The 24,068-nt window shown below is 46.1% G+C and overlaps 1 protein-coding gene across 4 annotated transcripts; it reads right to left on the bottom strand.

Moving 5' to 3' along the window:
* Nucleotides 1-3,513: 3,513 nt before the first annotated feature.
* On the bottom strand, nt 3,514-22,424 carry LOC125545404 (protein NRT1/ PTR FAMILY 5.10-like). 4 transcript variants are annotated; one of them, XM_048709328.1, is made up of 5 exons: nt 22,238-22,423; nt 21,931-22,151; nt 19,419-19,909; nt 19,098-19,300; nt 18,685-18,997 (listed from the first exon to the last, which is right to left on the bottom strand). In XM_048709328.1, the coding sequence occupies exons 1-5, from the start codon at nt 22,350-22,352 to the stop codon at nt 18,939-18,941; spliced, it is 1,089 nt and encodes a 362-aa protein (XP_048565285.1). In that variant the 5' UTR covers nt 22,353-22,423; the 3' UTR covers nt 18,685-18,938. The 4 variants fall into 4 exon arrangements, with proteins under 4 accessions (XP_048565284.1, XP_048565283.1, XP_048565282.1 ...); XM_048709327.1 differs by lacking the exons at nt 18,685-18,997; nt 19,098-19,300; nt 19,419-19,909; nt 21,931-22,151 and adding exons at nt 3,514-4,660; nt 4,784-5,274; nt 6,394-6,611 and having other exon boundaries at nt 22,238-22,424; XM_048709326.1 differs by lacking the exons at nt 18,685-18,997; nt 19,098-19,300; nt 19,419-19,909; nt 21,931-22,151; nt 22,238-22,423 and adding exons at nt 3,514-4,660; nt 4,784-5,274; nt 6,394-6,611; nt 6,680-6,886.
* Nucleotides 22,425-24,068: the final 1,644 nt, after the last annotated feature.

Below are 24,068 nucleotides of genomic sequence, written 5' to 3'. Positions count from 1 at the left end.
GAAAAGGCTAGGTGGCAAATGGTAAAACCAATGTTGGGCCTTGCTGGAGGAGTTTTATTCAAGGCGAACTGTCAAGGGGTTCCCATTATAACCCAACCGTGTAAGGAACGCAAAATCCGGGAACATAACACCGATATGACAGAAACTAGGGCGGCAAGAGTGGAACAAAACACCAGGCATAAGACCGAGCCTTCCACCCTTTACCAAGTATATAGATGCATTAATTAAATAAGAGGTATTGTGATATCCCAACAAGTAAACATGTTCCAACAAGGAATAACATCTCCATGTTCCAACAAGGAACAAACTTCAATCTTCACCTGCAACTAACAACGCTATAAGAGGGGCTGAGCAAAGTGGTAACATAGCCAAACAACGGTTTGCTAGGACAAGGTGGGTTAGAGGTTTGGTTCAACAATATGGGAGGCATGATAAGCAAGTGGTAGGTATCGCAGCATAGGCATAGCAAAAGAGCGAGCAACTAGTAAGCAAAGATAGAAGTGATTTCGAGGGTATGGTCATCTTGCCTGAAATCCCGCAAGGAAGAAGAACGAGCCCATGAAGAAGACAAACGGACGTAGTCGAACGGGTCCTCACAAACGCGACATTACCGGATTACCGAGAAGAAAATACACCGGAAAGAAAGCAAACAACATAGTAAACAACCACCACATAAGCATGGCACGATGCGCAAACAAGTATGATGCATATCCGATTTAATGAGGCATGGCATGGCAAAGTGCACAAGCAATCCTACAAATAAGTGGAGCTCAAATGCAACGGAGTTGCATTTTGAAGAAAACACCACATGACTTATTTAGTTCGATCTTGTTTATGTACCCAACAATATTAAATGTTGATTAACATGGCAAGAGGGTGAAGCATAATAAAAGTACCTAACTAGGCAAATTTAAATGAGTCCGGAACAACAAGCAACAAGTCCGGAAAAATCCTCATGTGCATATTTTTGGTTATGGTACTGTTCTGCCCTAAACCATATTTTAGAGTTGTTAAACATGCAAAGTGATGCCACCATGTTAAACTAGGCATTTTTCCACCCCATTTACATATAAAGTTTGTTAAATTTGGAGTTACGGTTATTTAGTTATGCATTAAAGCATTTTAACAAGTTATTTAAGAAAATTTAAACAAACATCATTTTAAACATTTTAGACATGGATGAAAAAGTCATATTGTGAAACTACACAAAATTCTAAGCAACTTTCATATAAAGTTTGTTTAATTTGGATGCACGGTTTGTGAGATATGATATGCATGATGTATGAGGGCTTTTTTGTGAACCTGGCAAACTCTGGATAATAGCTAAAATCGCAGCGCAGGGAAAAAATAACACAGGCCGCATCTGGCTGGGCCAACAGTGCACAGGAGGGCTGGGGGTTTCTCACCATGGGTCGCGGCCCAATACTGTGGAGAAGGCGGCCTGGCAGGGCACAGGCGACTGGGCCTGATCGAGGCAAGAGGCAGGCCGTACGCAGGCTGGGCCTTGGCGCGGCGCGGAAGGAAGACGCGGTCCAACCGCGGATCTGGGCAGGCGAGGCCGGTTCCTGCGTGTGGGGTCGAGGGGCGAAGTCAACGCAGGTAGGGGATCGGGCGACCTTGCTCTCTCTCTCTCGATCTAGACAGCGGGGAGGCACTGCATCTAGCGCGTCCCTCTGCTCGTCAGAAAACAGAGTAGCGGCGGTGCTTGACAGAAAGGCAGCAGCGGGACTTAGGCGGAGGACGGCCTAAAACGGCAGCGCAGCGACGGGGTCCTGGACTTGGCAGCGGGGAGCTCCATCGTCGAAGGGGAACGGCAGGACGGCGGCGGGTCTCCATGTTCCCGGGCGGCCATGGCGGCACGGGACTTCGCGCGGGCGAGGTGGACTTTGGGCTCCGGCGGGAGGAACTTGATGCGCAGGGCGAGGTGAACGGCGGCAGGAGGTGGCTCCCATTCATGGCGGCGCCGTCCTGGTGGCTTCCTGCAGAACGGGAGGGAGAGAGAGAGGTGAGCTCGGGAGAGATAGCAGGAAAAGGAGAGGAGGAGGAAGAACGAGGGAAGAAATAGAAGAGGGGCGGCGCTCATCTGTTGGTTGTAGCTGCCGGCGACGGCCGGACCTAGAGGCTTCGGTGGTGGTGGTTGAGGTCGCTAGCGGCGGCGTGCGAAGGGCATAGCTGCTCTCGATCCCTCCTGGATCGAGGCACGGGACGAGGCACTCGGGCCTTGCGGGGCTGCGGAGAACCAGGGAGGTGGATCGAGTGAGTGCTGGCTCTGGTTGGTCGGGGATGGATCCCAAGGAAGGGGATTGGGGTGGAGGCGGCGGCGAGGAAAACGAGAGAGACAGGGAAGGTTAGTGGTTGGCTGTGGGTGAGATCCCGATGGGGATTTTGGAGATAAGTGCGGCGGCGGCCGCATGGACAAGTGCCTAGAAGTTAGGGTTTGGTCTAGATTTAGACTAGAGAGTATATATATATATAAAGGAAGAGGGAGACATATAGGGGCTAATCCGTTCCTCCAAATAAATCGAGCGGTCGAGAAAAATAGACTAGGAAGTCCAATTAACAAAACGGAGACGTTTTGTAGATGTTTGGGGATGATCCGGATCCAACGGTAACGACTGTCCGAGTCGGGTCCGGGACAACTTTTCAGACGCGCGCGCAAGGAGGGCCGCGGGCTGACGAGAGAGGTTAGGTAAGGCCTGACGGAGAGTGGTGGTGGGCTGAGAAGAGAGAAGGGGAAAGCAACCCGGCAACTGTTTCCGAAGACCGAAAACGTCCGACATTAGACCGGCTATACTGCCGCTATAGTTAAAGGTTGGGCTATCAAACAGACTCCGAACACGATGAAATTTGACAGGCGGTCTTCCTACACTAAAATAAGACCGCACGCCAACTTTCAACCCATTCCGAGAACATTTTCGGGCCACTTATAAAATAATATTTCGGACATGCCACGGGCGCGTGCAAGTGTGTCTGGGCTCAGAACGGACAACGGGAAGAACGAGGAGACCCGAACGGATGCAAGTTTTGAAAACATGATGATGCAATGCACATGATGACATGATGAAAAACAACACGCAAGCAAAAGACAAGGCAACAACAACGAATAACTGGAAGACACCTGGCGCAACGGTCTCGGGGCATCACAAACACGGCGTTCGCCTGGGCCGGGCTGGCGCCGACGCTCATCGACCTCACGGACCCCGAGGACGACGACGACGCCTAGGGCTCGTAGTTTAGGCTGTTTTTTTATGCAAATGTGGACGCGTGGACTCTCGCCGGCCTTCATGGCCGGCTTTAATGTTTAATTAATGCAGTTTTTCTTTTTTTAAATATGCATGCGTTCATTTTTTTGGCGCCGTCTAAATGGGTCGCAGGCCAGCGTTAGGCGCAGGTGCCAACCCAAATGCGGAAGCGGGCATCCGTGTCCGTCTGGCCGACCCAAACGGATAAAAAAACGAACGAAATCGCCATCCGTTTGGGTCAGCGCGTTGGAGTTGCTCTAAGAGAGCACCGTGCAGTTGTACACATCTTATAAATTTTTTGTTCTAGGCACACACCTTATAAATTGATTTCACAGCCGCTTAGTACAACAGTTGAGCTTGCAAACGGACATCTCACCTCAGGACACTGACGCGCAGTGAAAACTTCCGGATTCAACAATCAGACTGTGATGCCTCAAAAAAAAAACAATCACACTGAGAAATCGCCACAAGCTTACAGTGGTGACGTCACCTATTTACGAAGTACAGCAGCCTAGAGAAAGCTTCGCATACCAGTTGGCAGTCATGGATTCATGGATTTCAGGCATCTCAGTCGGCAGTCACTTGGCGCATACCATCATTCTGCTGAAATGCCCTTTTTCTTGGAGACATACACTTGTGAAAAGTGGAGGTAAGCAGCCAGCCCGACAACGCTGAGCGCGGCCAGAAGCCAGTAAAAGTAATCAAGATGGCCTCGGTTCAGATTGTTTGAGAACCAACTATCTCCACCGTCACTGGTTACCCGGTCGATTGCATACACCAGAAAGCCACTGATGAAGCTCCCAATTCCGAATATGCTCAAGTATAAGGCAAGGCCCAAACTGCGCAGACTGTCTGGCACTTGGTCGTAGAAGAACTCTTGCAAGCCGACCATCGTGAACATGTCCGCCACGCCAGTCAGGATGAACTGAGGTACCACCCACCAAAAGCTCATTGGAATTGTTGCTTCGGGTTTGTCCACTAGGCCATGCTCTCTTGCTATTTTGAGCCTTCTCATCTCCACGAGGGCTGCAACAACCATCAAGATCACGGAGATGACTAGTCCAGTTCCTATCCTTTGCAAGGCTGTGATGCCACAAGGCTTCTGTGAGTACTTTCTGGCTAGTGGAACAAGTATCCGGTCATATATAGGAATCGAGATGACGATTGACACGCTGATAAGGCTTTGTAGGGCAGCAGCTGGTACCTGTAAGCTACCTATCCACCTATCTAGTGTACTTGCTTGTTTAGTGAACAGCGTCATCCACTGGGCAAAAACAACTGCATAGATCAGGCAGGTTGCCCCTATTGGAAACAATTTAAGCAGAGACTTGGCTTCATCAGGGAAACATGTCATTTCTGCTTTATCCTTGAGTCTGCTGGATGACGATGTTGGCATGCAGTGGGAATCATCAGATGACCTGCCAAACAGACACACAGTGCGCACGCACACACACACAAAACAGAGAACATATAGAGTTAGTGTTTCTGAAGAATGAACTCCATGCAGTGATACAAACTTTCAGAATTTAGAATAAGCTTACCTCGAACTCCATGATGCATGCCAGGTTCTAACCAATGATAAAATGTGTTTGACAACCTGTCCAATTAAGCTTCCATCACTTCTTACAGGATAAAAGCGATAAGTCCTGGTCCCAAGCCACAAAACTGCAAGAGAAAGAGACATAACCATGCAAGGGATTCCGAACCCAAACTGCCAGCTTATGTTATCTTGAATGTAATTCAAGATTGAAACTGTAACAACGCTGCCTGCATACGTCCCAAAATACCACCAATTGAAGAAGGAACTTCTCAAGGCAAATTCTTCAGGATCGTTCTCATCAAATTGGTCTGCCCCAAATGCTTGCACACAAGGTTTGTGGCCACCTTGCGCAAAGGCCACAATATACAGGGACACGTAGAAGAAAGCTAAATGAATTGTTGAAGTCGAGAATAAAGCGGAATCCATGTGGTCTCCAAATTGTGCTGGTTGTTGTGGTGCAAGAATTGATGATAGTGTGAGCATGCCCAGGCCCTGCGATGGTGGATGTAATTCAGTGAAAGAAGTACTTTATCGTGTCAATTAAATTATTTTCCAAGTGGATTTAAAAGAAAAAAAGATTTCCAGATTATTTACATGCAGGATAAAAGTTGTCCAGTTGCTAGGACAATGCCTAAGTATTGCACACACAAAAAATATTTAGCTGAATTAATCGCGGAAATCCTTTTGCTTCAGACCTCAACATGTCAAACATGCATTTTGGATGTATCTTGCATAATTTGGTCATTACCAAAACAGAAACTTTAGTACTCGTATCAAGATTCATTGAAGCCAGGACCAAGTTTTATATAATGTAGTTGGGTAATCAAAATCCAATCCAGAATCTAGCAGTTGGTTGGAGTTCAGGAACTAGTAGTAAGCAAAATATATATTATATATTGTACTCCCTCTGTCCCAAAATAAGTGACTCAACTTTGTACTAAAGCTAGTACAAAGTTGAGTCACTTATTTTGGAACGGAGGGAGTATATCACAGCAGCGCAACAGTCCTGCCTGAACTTGCAATCAACGGATAAAAATGCTATGCCTGAACTTGCAATCAACGGATAAAAATGCTATACCTGAACTTGCAATCAACGGATAAAAATGCTATGTCACGGTTAACACAAGGGGTTAGTGCAGTCGGATCCTCAAAGTTGAACCCAGAACACTAACACTGACAAGGCTAAATGAACTGCAGTACTCCATCACGGGCTCGCTAAATGAACTGCAGTACACCATCAAAGGCTAAGTCGGGAGCTACTCCCTTTTATAAAAATATACATACCACTAACTTCATAGAAAACAAAAACGTATCGTTAACTAAAGCCTAGGAGGGTAGGAACTCAAAATTCACAGAAATTACAAGGCCAAAAGCACAGATAAAAGGTCCGACTTCCAATTGCTAAAGTCAGTGTAGAGTATAGTTTTAACTTTGCAGATTTGAACCAATCCAAAAATACAAGTAACTGTCAGATGTTCAGCACCAATGTAAGATCAGAACACGGGCACAATATACTGTCAGATGTTCAGTATACGTTGAGTGGTCTAGATTCAGACTAGATGCTACTACTCGCTACGAGCAAGCAAGACCAGAACAGTATGGCGTACATACCAGGATATAGAGTAGGGAGGCGCAGACTACAGTGCGGTAACGGCCGAGCCAGGAATCGGCGACGGCGGCTCCGAGCAGCGGCAGCAGAAGCGCGACGCCGCTCCAGGCGTTGATGGCCGCGGCGGCCGACGCCGTGGACTGCCCTAGCGGGCCGGTCAGGTAGGTGATGAGGTTCCCTGAGATGCCGCCATAGGCGAACCGCTCGGAGATCTCCACGCCTGCGGAAGCGACGACACCCGGGTCAAAGAGGATCGAGACGAGAGTGCGGGCGAGTGCCTTGCTGTACCGATGATGAAGAGCGCGGCGGGCCACCGGCCGGAGGTTTGGCGGGAGACTGGACGGCCGAGGTGGTCCACGGCGGTTGCCGGTTGCGGCAGCAGGGGCTCCGCCGCGGCGTCCATGGGCGCCCACTTGTTCCCCTCCTCTCCAGTAGTCCCGCTCGAGTCTCTTCCCCTCGAAAAAGGGTGGTAAAAAAGTCTCGCTCAAGTCTCCACGACGCTTTGACGTCATTTTAATACTCCCTCCGTTTTTATTTACTCTGTTTTTATTCACTTTGCATATTATATTTAACTAAGGTCAATAAATTTTATCAAGTTTATACAAAACAAACGGCTGAGGTAATCATCTTTCCCATGATCCCATCCCCACGTGGGCCTGTTTCGCACCGCTCACTCCCCCTCTTTCACGTACGGCGGTGAGAATCATAGAAGGCAATCTCGAAAACAAACACCAGCGACAACCAACGGCTTCATCACCGCTTCATCTCCCCTTTGTCGCCGCTTCATCAGTGGCGGTAAGCCCTGTCTCCCCGATTAGGGATCGATATAGGCATCGATTTAGCCCTGAATTTAAACTTCACACATTTGATTTAGGCTTCGATTTGAGGTGTCGACTAATAGCATGATTTGGTCATCCATATTGGTGTCCATTTAGCGTGTCAGGTAAGGATATTATTTGGGGGTTCATATAGATCGATTTCAGTGTTGAAGTCCGATCAGATTTGAGGTGTCGACTAAAAGCACAATTTGGTCATCCATATTGGTGTCCATTTAGCATGTCATGTAAGGATATTATTTGGGGGTTCATACAGATCGATTTCAGTGTTGAAGTCCGGTCAGATTTGGGTGTCGACATAGGGATATATTTTGGTCAGATGCCATGTTGATGTAGGGTCCGATTTGGGCCAGTTGCCATGTCGGTATAGGGTCAGATTTTGGTCAATTACCGTGTCAATATAGGGTTAGATGAAGCTCCATTGATCTTGTTCGGTTTTTCAATGCAGTGCTTTGCAAAGAAGCTCATCCTCGGCAATGCTGTTGAGGGCAACTGCCCGAAGGGCAAGGAGTTGGCAGAGGGCTGCTCGAAGGGCAAGGAGGTGAACGAGGGCAATGCCGCCAACAGGCCTCGGGTGAGGCCGAGGAATTACAACCATTTTCATGAGGAAGCAAGCCCATTGTACTTTTGCAGGGTCATTCTGGCGTTTTTGTAACCGAAGGATACCTTAGGGGAGAATCGGATGGTGATCGTTCGGTGGCTAGAAACACCTTGTATTTGCAATCCCCTCACGTAGGCGTTTTTCCACCATCAATAATCGAAGCAGGAGTAGTGTATTACCTCAATCATGACGGTCCAAACATGGGTAAAAAACATGTGTGATCCCCTTGTTGGGAAACGCAGTAATTTCAAAAAAATTCCTACGATCACGCAAGATCTATCTAGGAGATGCATAGCAACGAGAGGGGAGAGTGTGTCTATGTACCCTTGTAGATTGAAAGCGGAAGCGTTATATCAACGCAGTTGATATAGTCGTACGTCTTCACGATCCGACCGATCCTAGCACCGAACGTACGGCACCTCCGTGTTCAGCACACGTTCAGCACGATGACGTCCCTCGTACTTTTGATCCAGTTAAGGCCGAGGGAGAGTTCCGTAAGCACGACGGCATGGCGACCGTGATGATGAAGTTACCGGCGCAGGGCTTCGCCTAAGCACTACGACGATATGACCGAGGTGTAAAACTGTGGAGGGGAGCACCGCACACGGCTAAGAGATTGTCTGTTGTGCCTTTGGGTGCCCCCTCCCCACGTATATAAAGGAGGGAGGGAGGAGGAGGCGCGCCCAAGGGGGGGAGTCCTACTCCAAGTAGGATTCACCCCCCCCCCTTCCTACTTCCACAAGGAGAAGGGGGGAAGGAGAGGGAGAAGAGAAGGAAAGGGGGGCCCTAGCCCTAGTCCAATTCGGCTTGGGCTAGGGGGGTGCGTGCCACACCTTGGCCTGCCTCCTCTCTTCCACCACTAGGCTCATGAGGCCCAATAACTTCCCGGGGGGGTTCCGATAACCCCCGGTACTTCGAAACTTATCCGAGACGACCCGAACCATTCCGGTGTCCGAATGTAACCTTCCAATATATCAATATTTATGTCTCGACCATTTTGAGACTCCTCGTCATGTCCGTGATCTCATCCGGGACTCCAAACAACCTTTGGTGCATCAAATCACATAACTCATAGTACAAATCGTCATCGAACGTTAAGCGTGCGGACCCTACGGGTTCGAGAACTATATAGACATGACCGAGACACATCTCCGGTCGATAACCAATAGCGGAACCTGGATGCTCATATTGGCTCCTACATATTCTACGAAGATCTTAATCGATCAAACCGCATAACAACATACGTTGTTCCCTTTGTCATCGGTATGTTACTTGCCCGAGATTCGATCGTCGCTATCATCATACCTAGTTCAATCTCGTTACCGGCAAGTCTCTTTACTTGTTCCGTAATGCATCATCCTGCAACTAACTCATTAGTCACATTGCTTGCAAGGCTCATAGTGATGTGCATTACCGAGAGGGCCTAGAGATACCTCTCCGAAACACAAAGTGACAAATTCTAATCTCGATATATGCCAACTCAACAAACACCATCGGAGACACCTATAGAGCATCTTTATAATCACCCAGTTACATTGTGACGTTTGATAGCACACTAAGTGTTCCTCCGGTATTCGGGAGTTGCATAATCTCATAGTCATAGGAACATGTATAAGTCATGAAGAAAGCAATAGCAATAAACTAAACGATCATAGTGCCAAGCTAACGAATGGGTGTTGTCTATCACATCATTCTCTAATGATGTGATCCCGTTCATCAAATGACAACTCATGTCTATGGCTAGGAAACTTAACCATCTTTGATTAACGAGCTAGTCAAGCAGAGGCATACTAGGGACACTTTGTTTGTCTATGTATTCACACATGTACTAAGTTTCCAGTTAATACAATTCTAGCATGAATAATAAACATTTATCATGATATAAGGAAATATAAATAACAACTTTATTATGGCCTTTAGGGCATATTTCCTTCAGTCTCCCACTTGCATTAGAGTCAATAATCTAGATTACATAGTAATGATTCTAACACCCATGGAGTCTTGGTGCTGATCATGTTTTGCTCGTGAGAGAGTCTTAGTCAACGGGTCTGCAATATTCAGATCCGTATGTATCTTGCAAATTTCTATGTCCCCTTCCGACACTTGATGATGGATGGAATTGAAGCGTCTCTTGATGTGCTTGGTTCTCTTGTGAAATCTGGATTCCTTTGCCAAGGTTATTGCTCCAGTATTGTCACAAAAGATTTTCATTGGACCCAATGCACTAGGTATGACACCTAGATCGGATATGAACTCCTTCATCCAGACTCCTTCATTTGTTGCTTCCGAAGCAGCTATGTACTCCGCTTCACACGTAGATCTCGCCACGACGCTTTGTTTAGAAATGCACCAACTGACAGCTCCACCGTTCAATATAAACATGTATCCGGTTTGTGACTTAGAGTCATCTGGATCGGTGTCAAAGCTTGCATCGACATAACCATTTACGACGAGCTCTTTGTCACCTCCATAAACGAGAAACATATCCTTAGTCCTCTTCAGGTATTTCAGGATGTTCTTGACAGTTGTCCAGTGATCCACTCCTAGATTACTTTGGTACCTCCCTGCTATACTAATAGCAAGGCACACATCAGGTCTGGTACACAGCATTGTATACATGATAGAGCCTATGGCTGAAGCATAGGGAATGACTTTCATTTTCTCTATATCTTCTGCAGTGGTCAGGCATTGAGTCTGACTCAACTTCACACCTTGTAACACAGGCAAGAACCCTTTCTTTGCTTGATCCATTTTGAACTTCTTCAAAACTTTATCAAGGTATGTGCTTTGTGAAAGTCCAATTAAGCATCTTGATCTATCTCTATAGATCTTGATGCCCAATATGTAAGGAGCTTCATCGAGGTCTTTCATAGAAAAACTCTTATTCAAGTATACTTTTATGCTATGCAGAAATTCTATATCATTTCCAATCAACAATATGTCATCCACATATAAGATTAGAAATGCTACAGAGCTCCCACTCACTTTCTTGTAAATACAGGCTTCTTCAAAAGTCTGTATAAAACCATATGCTTTGATCACACTATCAAAACATTTATTCCAACTCCGAGAGGCTTGCACCAGTCCATAAATGGATCGCTGGAGCTTGCTGCTTGCACACTTTGTTAGCATCCTTTGGATCGATAAAACCTTCTGATTGCATCATATACAACTCTTCTTCCAGAAATCTATTCAGGAATGCAGTTTTGACATCCATTTGCCAAATTTCATAATCGTAAAATGCGGCGATTGCTAACATGATCCGGACAGACTTAAGCATCGCTATGGGTGAGAAAGTCTCATCGTAGTCAACTCCTTGAACTTGTCGAAAACCTTTCGCAACAAGTCGAGCTTTGTAAACAGTAACATTACCGTCAGCGCCAGTCTTCTTCTTGAAGATCCCTTTATTCTCTATGGCTTGCCAATCATCGGGCAATTCAACCAAAGTCCATACTTTGTTCTCATACATGGATCCCATCTCAGATTTCATGGCCTCAAGCCATTTCACAGAATCTAGGCTTATCATCGCTTCCTCATAGTTTGTAGGTTCGTCATGGTCAAGTAACATGACCTCCAGAACAGGATTACCATACCACTCTGGTGCAGATCTTACTCTGGTTGACCTACGAGTTTCGGTAGTAACTTGATCTGAAGTTTCCTGATCACTATCATTAGCTTCCTCACAAATTGGTGTAGGAATCACTGAAACTGATTTCTGTGATGAACTACTTTCCAATTCGGGAGCAGGTACAATTACCTCATCAAGTTCTACTTTCCTCCCACTCACTTCTTTCGAGAGAAACTCCTTCTCTAGAAAGGATCCATTCTTAGCAACGAATATCTTGCCTTCGGATCTGTGATAGAAGGTGTACCCAACAGTCTTCTTTGGGTATCCTATGAAGACACATTTCTCCGATTTGGGTTTGAGCTTATCAGGTTTAAGCTTTTTCACATAAGCACCGCACCCCCAAACTTTAAGAAACGACAACTTTGGTTTCTTGCCAAACCACAGTTCATAAGGTGTCGTCTCAACGGATTTAGATGGTGCCCTATTTAACGTGAATGCAGCCGTCTATAAAGCATAACCCCAAAACGATAGCGGTAAATCAGTAAGAGACATCATAGATCGTACCATATCTAATAAAGTGCGGTTACGACGTTCGGACACACCATTACGCTGTGGTGTTCCAGGTGGCGTGAGTTGCGAAACTATTCCACATTGTTTCAAATGAAGACCAAACTCGTAACCCAAATATTCACCTCCACAATCAGATCGTAGAAACTTTATTTTCTTGTTACGATGATTTTCCACTGCACTCTGAAATTCTTTGAACTTTTCAAATGTTTCAGACTTATGTTTCATCAAGTAGATATATCCATATCTGCTCAAATCATCTGTGAAGGTAAGAAAATAACGATACCCGCCGTGAGCCTCAACACTCATCGGACCGCATACATCGGTATATATTATTTCCAACAAGTCTGTTGCTCGCTCCATAGTTCTGGAGAACGGAGTTTTAGTCATCGTACCCATGAGGCATGGTTCGCAAGCATCAAGTGATTCCAAAAGCCCATCAGCATGGAGTTTCTTCATGCGCTTTAAACCAATATGACCCAAATGGCAGTGCCACAAATAAGTTGCACTATCATTATTAAACTTATATATTTTGGCTTTAATACTATGAATATGTGTACCACTACTATCAAGATTCAGCAAAAATAGACCACTCATCAAGGGTGCATGGCCATACAAGATATTACTCATATAAATAGAACAACCATTATTCTCTGATTTAAATGAATAACCGTCTCGCATCGAACAAGATCCAGATATAATGTTCATGCTTAACGCTGGCACCAAATAACAATTATTCAGGTCTAAAACTAACCCCGAATAGATGTAGAGGTAGTGTGCCAACGGCGATCACATCGACTTTGGAACCATTTCCCACGCGCATCATCACCTCGTCCTTAGCCAATCTTCGCTTAATCCGTAGCCCCTGTTTCGAGTTGCAAATATGAGCAACAGAACCAGTATCAAATACTCAGGCACTACTGCGAGCATTAGTAAGGTACACATCAATAACATATATATCAAATATAGCTTTCACTTTGCCATCCTTCTTATCCGCCAAATAATTGGGGCAGTTCCGCTTCTAGTGACCAGTCCCTTTGCAGTAGAAGCACTCAGTCTCAGGCTTAGGTCCAGACTTAGGCTTCTTCACTTCAGCAGCAACTTGCTTGCCGTTCTTCTTGAAGTTCCCCTTCTTCCCTTTACCCTTTTTCTTGAAACTAGTGGTCTTGTTGACCATCAACACTTGATGCTCCTTGTTGATTTCTACCTCCGCAACCTTTAGCATCGCGAAGATCTCGGGAATAGTCTTGTTCATCCCTTGCATATTATAGTTCATCATGAAGCTTTTGTAGCTTGGTGGCAGTGATTGAAGAACTCTATTAATGACACTATCATCAGGAAGATTAACTCCCAGTTGAGTCAAGTGGTTGTGGTACCCAGACATTCTGAGCATATGTTCACTAACAGAACTATTCTCCTCCATCTTGCAGCTATAGAACTTATTGGAGACTTCATATCTCTCAATCCGAGAATTTGCTTGAAATATTAACTTCAACTTCTGGAACATCTCATATGCTCCATGACGTTCAAAACGTCGTTGAAGTCCCAGTTCTAAGCCGTAAAGCATGGCACACTGAACTATCGAGTAGTCATCAGCTTTGCTCTACCACACGTTCACAACATCCGGTGTTGCTCCTACAGTGGTTCTTGCACCTAACGGTGCTTCTAGGACGTAATTCTTCTGTGCAGCAATGAGGATAATCCTCAAGTTACGGATCCAGACCGTGTAGTTGCTATCATCATCGTTTAACTTAGCTTTCTCTAGGAACGCATTAAAATTCAAAGGAACAGTAGCACGGGCCATTGATCTACAACAACATAGACATACAAAATACTATCAGGTACTAAGTTCATGATAAATTAAAGTTCAATTAATCATATTACTTAAGAACTCCCACTTAGATAGACATCCCTCTAATCATCTAAGTGATCACGTGATCCAAATCAACTAAACCATGTCCGATCATCACGTGAGATGGAGTAGTTTTCAATGGTGAACATCACTATGTTGATCATATCTACTATATGATTCACGCTCGACCTTTCGGTCTCAGTGTTCCGAGGCCATATCTGCATATGCTAGGCTCGTCAAGTTTAACCCGAGTATTCTGCGTGTGCAAAACTGGCTTGCACCGTTGTATGTGAACGTAGAGCTTATCACACCTGATCATCACGTGGTGTCTTGGCACGACGAACTGTAGCAACGGTGCATACTCAGGAAGAACCCTTGTACCTTGAAATTTAGTGAGAGATCATCTTATAATGCTACCGCCGTACTAAGCAAAATAAGATGCATAAAGGATAAACATCACATGCAATCAATATAAGTGATATGATATGACCATCATTATCTTGTGCCTTTGATCTCCATCTCCAAAACACCGTCATCATCACCATCGTCACCGGCTTGACACCTTGATCTCCATCGAAGCATCGTTGTCGTCTCGCCAACTATTGCTTCTACGACTATCGCTACCGCTTAGTGATAAAGTAAAGCAATTACATGGTGATTACAATTCATACAATAAAGCGACAACCATAAGGCTCATGCCAGTTGCCGATAACTTTTACAAAACATGATCATCTCATACAACAATTTATATATCATCACGTCTTGACCATATCACATCACAGCAAGCCCTACAAAAACAAGTTAGACGTCCTCTACTTTGTTGTTGCAAGTTTTACGTGGCTGCTACGGGCTTATCAAGAACCGTTCTTACCTACGCATCAAAAACCACAACATTTTTTCATCAAGTGTGCTGTTTTAACCTTCAACAAGGACCGGGCATAGTCACACTCGATTCAACTAAAGCTGGAGAAACAGACACCCACTAGCCACCTGTGTGCGAAGCACGTCGGTAGAACCAGTCTCATGAACGCGGTCATGTAATGTCGGTCTGGGCCGCTTCGTCCAACAATACCGTCGAATCAAAGTATGACATGCTGGTAAGCAGTATGACTATTATCGCCCACAACTTTTGTGTTCTACTCGTGCATATAACATCTACGCATTAACCTGGCTCGGATGCCACTATTGGGAAACGCAGTAATTTCAAAAAAATTCCTACGATCACACAAGATCTATCTAGGAGATGCATAGCAACGAGAGGGGAGAGTGTGTCTACGTACCATCGTAGACCAAAAGCGGAAGCGTTATATCAACGCGATTGATGTAGTTGTACGTCTTCACGATCCGACCGATCCTAGCACCGAACGTACGGCACCTCCGTGTTCAGCACACGTACAGCACGATGACGTCCCTCGTACTTTTGATCCAGTTGAGGCCGAGGGAGAGTTCCGTCAGCACGACGGCGTGGCGACGATGGTGATGAAGTTACCAGCGTAGAGCTTCACCTAAGCATTACGACGTTATGACCGAGGTGTAAAACTGTAGAGGGGGCACCACACACGGCTAAGAGCTTGTTTGTTGTGCCTTTGGGTGCCCTCCTCCCCACGTATATAAAGGAGGGAGGGAGGAGGAGGCCGGCCAGGAGGAGGCGCGCCCAAGGGGGGGGAGTCCTACTCCAAGTAGGATTCACCCCCCCCCCTTTCCTACTTCCACAAGGAGAAGGGGGGAAGGAGAGGGAGAAGAGAAGGAAAGGGGGGCGGCCCCCATAGCCCTAGTCCAATTCGGTTTGGGCTAGGGGGGAGGGCGCCACACCTTGGTCTGCCTCCTCTCTTCCACCACTAGGCCCATGAGGCCCAATAACTTCCCGGAGGGTTCCGGTAACCCTGGTACTCCGAAACGACCCGAATCGTTCCAGTGTCCGAATGTAACCTTCCAATATATCAATCTTTATGTCTCGACCATTTCGAGACTCCTCATCATGTCCATGATCTCATCCGGGACTCCGAACAACCTTTGGTACATCAAATCACATAACTCATAATACAAATCGTCATCAAACGTTAAGCGTGCGGACCCTACGGGTTCGAGAACTATGTAGACATGACCGAGACACATCTCCGGTCAATAACCAATAGCGGAACCTGGATGCTCATATTGGCTCCTACATATTCTACGAAGATCTTAATCGGTCAAACCGCATAACAACATACGTTGTTCCCTTTGTCATCGGTATGTTACTTGCCCGAGATTCGATCGTCGGTATCATCATACCTAGTTCAATCTCATTACCAGCAAGTCTCTTTACTCGTTCCGTAATGCATCATCCTGCAACTAACTCATTAGTCACATTGCTTGCAAGGCTTATAGTGATGTGCATTACCGAGAGGGCCCAGAGATACCTCTCCGAAACACGAAGTGACAAATCCTAATCTCGATCTATGCCAACTCAACAAACACCATCGGAGACACCTGTATAGCATCTTTATAATCACCCAATTACGTTGTGACGTTTGATAGCACAATAAGTGTTCCTCCGGTATTCGGGAGTTGCATAATCTCAGTCATAGGAACATGTATAAGTCATGAAGAAAGCAATAGCAATAAACTAAATGATCATAGTGCTAAGCTAGCCAATGGGTCTTGTCCATCACATTATTCTCTAATGATGTGATCCCGTTCATCAAATGACAACTCATGTCTATGGCTAAGAAACTTAACCATCTTTGAGTAACGAGCTAGTCAAGTAGAGGCATACTAGGGACACTTTGTTTGTCTATGTATTCACACATGTACTAAGTTTCCGGTTAATACAATTCTAGCATGAATAATAAACATTTATCATGATATAAGGAAATATAAATAACAACTTTATTATTGCCTCTAGGCCATATTTCCTTCACCCCTCTGATACTTACAACCGTGTTCTCCACCCTACCGAGGCTACCGACAGTTTTCTGCACCGTCATTTGGCGCGTCAGTCATGTGTTCTGTCGGTCAAAGACCGAGCCCTGAACGAATCTCTAGTCATGCCCAACAACTTCATGTTGGGCCAAACTTTCGTCTTCGGTCCCTTCAAGTTCATTGTCGACAAGCGAGGCTACTCTACTACAACCTGCCGCCCTTCCCTATCAGGACCATGACCTTCAGAAGCCTCGAGTTACACCTCAACCACGTCAGTCATGTGTTCTGTCGGACGGAGACTGAGTCCAGAATGAATCTCTAGTCATGCCCAACAACTTCATGTTGGGCCAAACTTTCGTCTTCGGTCCCTTCAAGTTCATTGTCGACAAGCGAGGCTACTCTACTACAACCTGTCGCCCTTCCCTATCATGACCTTCAAAAGCATCGAGTTACACCTCAACCAGCACGTCGATGATGTGTGCCTCCGTGTCCCGCCATCACCTTTGACATGCGAAGCAGTGCCGATCGTGGCTAACCTCAGGGTGGCTGGATCTTCATCACCCCGCCAGTCCGCCCCATCGCATGAAGTGAACATGATCTTTCAGGCTATACACGAGGAGCCCAGAAGAACACGCATCGGGCAGTTTATACAACTGCACCGACCCACGCAGAATATCTGGAGTGGTCCAACTCCACCACCACCTTCGATCGCATAGACCACCCAGACTACATTCCTCATCCAAGAAAAATCCGCTCAAGTGCTAGTAGATCCGATCGGTGGCCGTATGCATCTTTCCAATGCAGAGGCCGGGGAATGACCTCCTTTTCAAAAAAAAAAGATCCGATCGGCGGCGGCTTCCGCCTTCCCCGAGTCCTATGGACGGGGCAGCGGGGTCAACGCCGTCTTCCCGACACACTTTGCAAAGATGGGAATTTCAAAGTCCCGTCTGAGCCCCTCACCTACCCCGTCTGAGCCCCTCACCTACCGGTTTCCACGGTTTCATGCCCATGGCAAGGACTAGAACCAACAGCCCCTTAATTGTCTTCTCTGCAAACTGCTACTACATCACTGATTGCCTGCTCGGAGCGTTGCCACTCCACTACCCAAAACAGATAAGAATAATCAGCAAACATCATCCGCACAAAACGTGCAAAGCACCAGAACCATGACGGGAACAGTTTCCTACACAACTATTCCAGGTCGCTCGGCCGTCCAGTCGATCAGCTGGAAAACCCAGGTTCCTACCTGTGATTCTCTGGACTCACCGTTGAGTACTGAGTGCAGCATTTACCACTGTACTGAACAGAAGAGTCGACACAGCATTTCGCACTGTACTGGAACAGTTGTGCGACATTGGAGAAACTGTATTTTTCAAAAGTCTCAATGCAATAATTCTTTGTATGCTGCAGACCTCACAGATTGAATCGACAGGCCGTATGCAAACTAATATCTCACCTCAGGACGTTGGCGCGCAGGGAAAACTTCCCTGCAGAAATTCTCATTGGATCTGGCAGTGTAATTGTTGAGGGATCTAGCGCTGATTTTGTCCGGCCGGCTGAAGCAGCAGCGTCCAAGCATGCCTGATCATTCGCCTCAGCTTACTGTGGTGACTTTACCTATTTACGAAGAATGTCCTATTATATATGTACAACAGCCTAAAGCAAAGCTTCAGCCCATCTTCCAGATTCATGGACTTTGAAAAGGCTATGGGCGGCAACCCATGGATTTCAGGACTCAGTTGCCAGTCCCTTCGCATACCATCATTCTGCTGAAATGCCCTTTCTCTTGTGGACATACACTTGTGAAAAGTAAAGAAAAGCAGCCAACCCGAGAACACTGAGCACGGCCAGAAGCCAGTAGAAGTAATCGAGATGACCTCGGTTTAGATTGTCCGAGAACCAACTATCTCCGCTGTTGCTGGTTACCCAGTCGATCGCGTACACCAGAATGCTACTGCCGAAGCTCCCGGCCCCGAGTATGCTCAGGTATAAGGCAAGGCCCATGCTGCGCAGATCCTCAGGCACTTGGTCGTAGAAGAATTCTTGCAGGCCGACCACTGTGAACATGTCCGCCAGACCGGCCAGGACAAACTGGGGTACCATCCACCAAAAGCTCATCGGAATGGTCGCTTCAGGTTTGTCCACTAGGACATATTCTCTGGCTATCCTGAGCCTTCTCATCTCCACGAGGGCCGCGACAACCATCAAGATCACGGAGATGGCTAGTCCAGTTCCAATCCTTTGCAAGGGTGTGATACCACTGGGGTTCTTTGAGTATTTTCTGGCTAGTGGAACGAGTATCTGGTCATATATAGGAATTGAGATGATGATTGACATGCTGATCAGGCTTTGTAGGGCAGCAGCTGGTACCTGTAGGCTACCTACCCGCCTATCTAGTGTACTTGCTTGTTTAGTGAACATCGTGGTCCACTGGGCAAAAACAACTGCATAGATCAGGCAGGTTGCCCCTATCGGAAACAACTTAAGCACTGACTTGGCTTCATCAGGGAAACATATCATTTCTGCATTATCCTTGGCTCCGCTGGATGTCGATGTTGGCATGCAGTCAGAATCATCGGTTGATCTGCCAATCAAAATCACAGTGTGCACGCACACACCAAACAGAGAAGAATAAAGTCAGTGTTTCTGAACAAAGAACTCCATACAGTGATACGAAGTTTCAGAATTTAGAATAAACTTACCTCAAACACCATGATGCATGCCAGGTTCTAATTAATGATAAAAGGTATCTGCGAACCTCTCCAAATAGACTTCCATCACTTCTTACAGGGTAAAAGCGGTAAGTCCTGGTCCCAAGCCAGAAAACCGCAAGAGACAGAGACATGACGACGCACGGGATTCCAAACCCATACTGCCAGCTTATGTTCTCTTGAATGTAATTCAAGATTGAAACTGTAACAAGAGTGCCTCCATAAGTCCCAAAATACCACCAGTTGAAGAAGGAACTTCTCGAGGCATATTCTTCAGGGTCATTCTCATCAAATTGGTCTGCCCCAAATGCTTGCACACAAGGTTTGTGCCCACCTTGAGCAAAGGCCACCATATAGAGGGAGATGTAGAAAAAAGGTAAATGAGCAGTCGAAGTTGAGTATAGAGCGGAATCCATGCAGTCTCCAAGTTGTGCTGGTAGTTGTGTCGCAAGAATTGATGATAGTGTGAGCATGCCCAGGCCCTGGATGGTGGATTTAATTCCATGAAAGAAGTATTTTAGCACAGTGATGCATAGTGTGTCAATTAAATAATTTTCCAAGTAGACTACAAAAAGGGGGGAAATTCCAGGCTATTACATGGAGGAAAGAAAACGTCAAGCAGGTACTATGATGCCTGAGTAAGTATTGCAGAATTTTCTTTGAGGAAGAATAGTAGGTTGCCTACTGTATGTATTTTTATATTTTGTAAAATGTCCAAAATTTACAGGATATGTACAGGGAAAAGGAAGCGCGGGGGGGGGGGGGGGGGGGGGTGGGGGGGGGGGGGGGGGGGGGGGGGGGGGGAATCCTAGTTTAAGTCCCAAGGCCTCTAAAAACACAGATTACAAAAGGCTTCAACCCAGGATTGAAGACCTGAAAGGGATTTCTTCCTGGCTCTATGTGCTAACAGGGATATTTCTGCTTTGAACTTGAACCTGCATCTATAGAGGATTGGTGAAATTCTGTTGAAAATAAAGTTGTTAGTAATCCAGATTGCCCAACTGATCAACATGATAATTTCCATGGCAAATGGTAGCTGAATTATCTGCCTTAGGTCTGCAATTATGTTCTAAATATCCATGTTTTGAGGAGGCCGTTCTGTTAATGAATTTGTGAAGGTGTTTGATCAGTAGACAACCATTTTGCACCCTCGGGTTCGGGACAGCTAGCCCTCCTTGGCTCTTTGGCTTACAAACAAGATACCAGGCAGCAAGAGGTGGATTTTTCTTTGGGAGATCCTCATGCCTCCATAAGCAATGCCTCATGTACTTATCCAGCTCATCAATAACCCATTGGTAGTTTTTAGGGACCTGAGATGAAATATAAGTAGAGATGAAAGCACAGAGTTCACAACTTGAAGTTTACTTCCATAGCTTAGATGGTGAGCACAACTAAGGAGGCATAGAGAACTCCTTCCTGGGTTTGGTGGTGCTCAAGGAGAGGCCAAGGTAAGTGAATGGCAAGGACCCTGTCACCAGATATAGTGATGGGAATGGTATTGGACTTGGCATACGTAACTCAGTCTAGTTGCCAAAGCAAATTTTCTAGGACAAAAATTCCTAAGGAATTCTAGTTCCATAAACTCTTTCTTAGTTTCCTGGAAGCAAATAATGGAGTGAAAAAAAAGGAGCAACCAGATTCCTAACTTTTATTGTAAATATGCACCCATTTATCACTGGAATTTTTACCTCTAATGTTCCAATCTAAGATATTCCAATGCTATTTATTTAGCCATGGGGGAAAAGGAGGAGGCACTAAACCACCCAAACCGTACGCTGGGGATCAGGAAAAACAGTGCTGGATCAATAAAGTGCAGGCTTGAGAGAGACCAGGCCGGCTCAATGATGGCAGGTAAGGAAAAAAGCAACACAAATGGAAGCCAGGCCATGAGAGACTTCTTAATGCCACTTATTATATAACTGGGGAATCCAAGGCAAAGATAAAGGCCATACACCAAAAACAAGATTTGCTAGAGAACTGTTACAGCATAATCTGCACTTGATCATGAGCCCGCAACTCTGCATACCCAAACTCGCCCTGCACTTTATTACTTCTTGTACATCTTCTAAGCTGGTTCAACAACAGCTTTTTAGGAGGCCTTCTTCTTCTTGCTAGTTTGTGAAGCAGACCACAAGACCATCACTCTTAGTAACACGCTCACTAGAATGCGCTCCTATGTTTTATGAGATTGCGCACGAATTCTTTGAAGGAGTGTAGAGTCCCAAGAGATCCATTCTTGTACCAGGCTACGTACTCTATTCCAGAACTCCAGACGTTTCTTTTTGCGATATCTATTCTGTATGCCAAATTAGCACCGGCAAAAAGGTTCGACTTACAATTGGCAAAGTCAATGTCAACTATAGCTTTAACTTTTCCAGATTTTAAATCATCCAAAAGTACCAAGTATCAGGTGCTCGGCCTCAATCAGCAGCTGGATGATCCAGACCGCACGCTACTCGCTGCGACCACGTGAGACCAGAGCACATCAGTATGGCACACATACCAGGATGTAGAGCAGAGAGGCGCAGACTACGGTCCGGTAACGGCCGAGCCAGGAATCGGCGACGGCGGCCACGCCGAGCAGCGGCAGCAGGAGCGCGACGCCGTTCCAGGCGTTGATGGTCGCGGCGGCCGACGCCGTGGACTGCCCTAGCGGTCCGGTGAGGTAGGCGATGAGGTTCCCTGAGATGCCGGTGTAGGCGAACCGCTCCGAGATCTCCACGCCTGCGATACCGACGGCAAGCGGGTCAAAGAGGATCGAGGCTGGGAGGGCATGGCTGATTGATTGCCTTGCTGGTGCTTCGCGGTACCGATGATGAAGAACGCGGCGGGCCACCGGCCGGAGGTGAGGCGGGAGACTGGGCGGCCGAGGTGGTCCACGGCGGCTGCCGGCTGGGGCAGCAGGGGATCCGCCGTGGCGTCCATGGACGTCCACCTGTTCCCCTCCTCTCCACTGGCCGAGGTCGTCCGGTTGCTTTGACCCCCCCCCCCCCCCTTTTTTTAGGAAAACTGTTGACCTCACTTTGCTGCGAGGGCGCAATGGATAATATCTTTCCCTAAATTTCCATACAGCAGAAAGAACTAAGTGACACTTTTTTTTTGAATTGTTTTAATTGCTTACCACATGTCTCACATGAACTAAGTGACACTTTTTTAAAAAAAGATCTGATTTTTTTTTTTTGAAAAAACTTTCGATCTTCATCAATTGTCAACGTAGTACAAAGAACATTAGGAGTAAAATTTACATCCAGGTCCGTAGACCACCTAGCGACGGCTACAATCACTGGAGCGAGCTGAAGCTGCGCCGCCGTCATCACCCATCCCTCGTCGGAGCCAGGCAAACATTGTTGTAGTAGACAGTCGGGAAGTCGCCGTGCTAAGAACCCTACGGACGTAGACGAACGAAGACCGGATCGAGTCGGATCCACCGAAGACAAACGTCGATCGGATCCCACGAGATCCGTCGAAGACAAACCTCCACACGCCTTCTAACAACGCTTGAAACATCACCAGGACAAGGGCTAGGCCGGGGGACCTTATTCCATATTCAAGAAGCCACCACCGCCTCATCTTCTTCAACATGGCATAAACCCTAACAAAACTTAGAAAAAAGGCTAAAAAGGATTAGATCTACTATAAAGTTCATTAAAAGTACAATGCTCAACAAAATACTCCCTTCATGTCTTAAAAGAAAGCATGCACTTTTTTCTTCTTCTGAAAATAAGGGTACAAAGTTTGTAGCAAAGGATTATCAAGACTATGACACCAAATTCGTATCATTAGATACATCATATCTTATGCTCCCTCCTATCTGAATTAACTGACACGACCTTTATACAATGTAAAATACATATTGTTTAGAGGATGCGTCAATTAATTCAAATTGGAGGGCGTATATGTTTAAGCTTGTAGTTGTTGATGATTTTTCGTACAAATCTGATCATAATCTGCATCATTTGACTTAAGACAAAAATATAAGCCTTGTTTTCAGAGACAAAGTGAGTAAAAACAAAAATGAGGGACTAGAACCATCGCCACCGACGTGTCGTTGTTGTCGCTCCCCTACAGGAGTCAGCCTGGCCTTCTCGATGAAAACCGAAAAGTCTTTCTGCACATGCCAATGCTGACTAGTGCCATGTAGCCATTGCGTCGAACCCCTAAATCCGTACAGAACGCTTGGCACCAGATCTTGCGCATCATGTACACATGAAGAAAACCCTAACCTCACCGACCAACAAGCTGACATAAATATATGTCAGAGCTCTATTGACTTCGTCTAGACAAACAAACTCGAGGAGGATCAGAGCCCAAAATCCAACTCAACGAAGAAGCGCATCATCCGTCCGAGCACCACCCTTGCGAGGACTAAAAAATCCTAAACTAAACTAGTAGACGGAGGCGAGGCACCGGCGCAACCTTGAGGGGAAGAGTTTGCCCTAGATGTGGCTTATCCGCTTATGATGGGAAGGCAAGGAAGTAGGTTCTACAGTGTATATTGCTTGATTGATTCCTGGATTGTTTTTAATTCAATGACACTATAATACTTTTATTATCAAATTTCATAAAAAATGTTGTCCAACATAAAAAATCGTGCATACACGACTTCCAAAATCTAATGGCATTTGTATTGTGTTTATAGAA

The sequence above is a fragment of the Triticum urartu genome, chromosome 3, assembly GCF_003073215.2.
Source record: "Triticum urartu cultivar G1812 chromosome 3, Tu2.1, whole genome shotgun sequence".
Classification (NCBI taxonomy): domain Eukaryota; kingdom Viridiplantae; phylum Streptophyta; class Magnoliopsida; order Poales; family Poaceae; genus Triticum; species Triticum urartu.
Note: the sequence above shows the minus strand (reverse complement) of the source record. Positions and strands in the feature narration are given on the sequence as shown.

What these genes read in the sequence shown, in the direction of transcription:
- LOC125545404 (XM_048709325.1), bottom strand. Translation starts at nt 22,352, where the DNA reads ATGGACGCCACGGCGGATCCCCTGCTGCCCCAGCCGGCAGCCGCCGTG. An exon ending in CCTCTCTGCTCTACATCCTG is followed by an intron (nt 19,910 to 21,930) that starts GTATGTGTGCCA and finishes TCCACCATCCAG; the next exon opens with GGCCTGGGCATGCTCACACT. An exon ending in CATGCATCATGGTGTTTGAG is followed by an intron (nt 19,301 to 19,418) that starts GTAAGTTTATTC and finishes TTTGATTGGCAG; the next exon opens with ATCAACCGATGATTCTGACT.